The following is a 3,254-nucleotide window of genomic DNA, read 5'->3' as shown; positions in this document are numbered from 1 at the left end:
TTATTTTTTTACGTCCGAAGAAACGGGCATTCTGGTAGTACATTTATATAAATTAAATGTCATGGTCCTGATTGTTAATAAAACGTATGGGAGATACAGAAGATCAATATGAAAATCCACAGAATCTAAACGAAATTAAACAGTTCAATAGTATAGTTTTCTGGAAATACGAAGTGTTTGTCACAGTTTCCCATCAAAGTTTATTAACTAAACAAAGCGTTTCTATTAAAATTAAGAATTATTATTAATGCTTCTTACAATGTTATGCTCAACAATATAGGTGCCATCTCTTAGACACATTGGCACCGGAATAGAGAATAACAACATTGTAGATAATCACCTAACACGTAGAGTGGAGAACCATAAATATGTCTGGTGAGGGAGACTTACTCCCACCGGACGGTGACAATGAGTTGGGAGACCCAGTTCTAACTCCCACTATGCACCCACACAGGCTGAGAGTATACGATGCAACCAATGGAATGTATACGTCATTTGTCGTTGGCATTACACTAGCTAAGAAAAGTGCTTTAGGTATTTTAACGAGAGAGATGATTGCTTTGAAGTCTGATGCAGGCAGAGTGACGGTAGCCATGGTAGCAGAGGACGATGGTGACATAGACGGGATTCGAATGAGTTTCATGACTAGAAGAAACTTGAATACGAATGTCGGAGACTTTATAACTATTCATAAACTAGATAAAATTGAATTCGCCAAGTGTGTGCAAATCTCGCCAGTCCATGGAACACCCTTCTCAAAAGGTCTTCTTCCACAGCAAATTCAAAACGAGTTTCCAGTGCATGAAGGAGATATCATCACTCTTAAGAATGGCAACGAAGAAATTGAGGTAAAGATTTCACTTACACATCCTTCTCCCTATTGTATTATAGGACCAGACACTTGTATATACATAGAAGGAGAATCTGTTACCATCAATGATACTAAAATTGAAGTGGGTGGATATCAATCACAACTGCAAGAAATAAAGCATCTCGTAAATCTGACTCTACGTGAACCACTCTTATATCCTCACTTACCTGTCGATCTTCCCAAAGGCATTCTGCTGTACGGACCACCAGGTACTGGAAAAACTATAATAGCACGGCATGTCTGCCAGCAGGTAGAAGCTAATATTATTAACATCACTGTTCCGGAGCTATTGCTAGATGTTGTTGGACAACCAGAAAATAAACTTAGGAAGGCATTCGATGATGCAAAGAGAAATTCTCCATCTATAATTTTGATAGATCAATTCGACTATATTGGAAAGAAAACTGAGTGTCTGAAAGATCCGAAAGAGAAGAGTCTTGTTACTCAATTAATAACTTTGATGGATGAACTAGAAAGTCACTCTGGAGTAGTTGTCATTGGAGCGACTAACAAGATAGAGATTGTGGAGCCTAGGTTGAAACAGAAGGGTAGATTTGATACACAAGTTTACATTGGCCCTCCCAACGAAGAAGACAGATTATCGATACTTGAAGTGCTTACCAAGGAATTGAAGCTTGATTGTGATGTGGATCTGAAGGAAATTGCTAGACAGACGGAAGGATTTTCGGGAGCGGATTTAGGTACTTTGTGTACAGAAGCTAGCCTTAAAAGTGTCAGTGCAAATATTATGGCTCACTACCTGGAAAACGGAAACATTAGTGATCTTAAACCCACCTGCATAGCAGCACATGATTTCCGTCAAGTAATTAATGAAATAATGAACAAATTAAAATCTCAACGTCATAATCTATTTTGGTCTGATGTGGTGGGCTTGTCCAGTGTAAAAACAGAACTACAGGATATAATTAAGCAAATTAAAAATCCGAACGACAATTCATATTCTAATCTGGATTTCCCCAAAGGTTTGTTACTATATGGTCCTGCTGGATGTGGAAAATCTCTTCTTACACAAGTAGTTGCTAATGATTTGCAAGCTAATTTAATTTCTGTTACTCCTGTTGAATTATACGCTGATTGGTACGAATATTCTTCTATTAATATCAAGGAATATTTCAACAAAGCACGAAGACAAGCACCATGTGTTTTACACTTCAAGGATATAGATGTTATAGCATCAACTAGAATAGGAGACAGCCAAGAACCAAGAATAGATAGGTTTCTGAATGACATGATAACTGAAATTGATGCCTTGAGAAGTGAAGATAAAATTCTTGTCATAGGATCTACTAGCCAACCACACAATATCGACCCGACAATTCTAAAACCCAATCGACTTAATCATCAGTTTTTTGTTCCCCCTCCGGGTGAAAATGAAAGGAAGATACTTTTGGAAAAACTTGTACCTAACTGTCTTCTCCATGACATTGATGTGGGAGCATTTGCGAAGAAGACTTATTTTTACTCTGTAGCAGATCTGAAGAGTGTCTTTGAGAAAGCATGCAGACTGGCAATTCGTGACGAAATAGAAGCTGAACATCCTGAATGTAAGGAAATCATGCCAAAAGATAAGGATATGATATTCGAGACTGACAAGGAACCACTCTCTGAATCTGTTGTGATGAGCCAGCATTCGAAAAACATCTTCGATTGGGTAAAGGGATGCATACCTTTCAGAAAGCCGTTTGAGGAACTTCAGTCTGAACCTCAAGAAATACAAGAGATTGCAAATCAGACAGCTTTATCAGAATCTTCCACTTTGTCATTAAAAATGAAGCATTTCGAGTCAGCTATGAAAACTTTTAAACCATCTATTACTCAGGTTGATATCGAGATCTTTAAAGACTTTTCAGAAACGTTCTACAGTATAAGAGAAATCATTGCTGAAGGCAGTCAAAACGAAAATCAACAAAATAAGTCAAATGGAATGGAATACATTTTTTAGAAACAAGCAGGGATGGAGGATGGAGTGCGTTTTTTTTTATATATATATATTTCAGCTCAATGCTATGACGAAAAAATTATTATAATTTTGTAAAAAAAAAAAAAAATGAAACAGCAGCATTGTAGTTCTCACAATCTTGTTGCTCGATCAATTTGTTGATTGTTTCAATTCATTTAGTTGAAGTTGCATATTTTAAATTAAACTTTATATTGTTTTCGCTAGATGGAAATAAACAATTTCCTTGGTGTACAAATCAGTTGCCAATGCTAGTATTATTCTTATCACTATTTGGAATCTCTTTTATTCACATAGTTGCAGTACGCTTATATGTGGCTCATAGATAGGGTTGCCATACGTCCGTATTTTGTACGGACTGTTTGTATTTTGAGCCCGTGTCCGTGTCCGTATCGTACAGAGCAT

The 3,254-nt window shown here is 36.9% G+C and overlaps 1 protein-coding gene across 1 annotated transcript; it reads left to right on the top strand.

Annotated features, from left to right (window-relative positions):
• Positions 1-290: 290 nt before the first annotated feature.
• On the top strand, positions 291-2,945 carry LOC145692772 (transitional endoplasmic reticulum ATPase-like). The gene has a single exon (XM_081768234.1). The coding sequence runs from the start codon at positions 369-371 to the stop codon at positions 2,832-2,834; it is 2,466 nt and encodes an 821-aa protein (XP_081624360.1). The 5' UTR covers positions 291-368; the 3' UTR covers positions 2,835-2,945.
• Positions 2,946-3,254: the final 309 nt, after the last annotated feature.

Source organism: Thermobia domestica, chromosome 1 (genome assembly GCF_964235325.1).
Source record: "Thermobia domestica chromosome 1, izTheDome1.hap1.1, whole genome shotgun sequence".
In the NCBI taxonomy this organism is placed as follows: Eukaryota; Metazoa; Arthropoda; class Insecta; order Zygentoma; family Lepismatidae; genus Thermobia; species Thermobia domestica.
The sequence above is the reverse complement of the archived record's forward strand: the minus strand, read 5'-3'. Positions and strand labels throughout refer to the sequence as shown.

Excerpts from the sequence above, each read along its gene's own strand:
- LOC145692772 (XM_081768234.1), top strand. The coding sequence starts at position 369 with ATGTCTGGTGAGGGAGACTTACTCCCACCGGACGGTGACAATGAGTTG.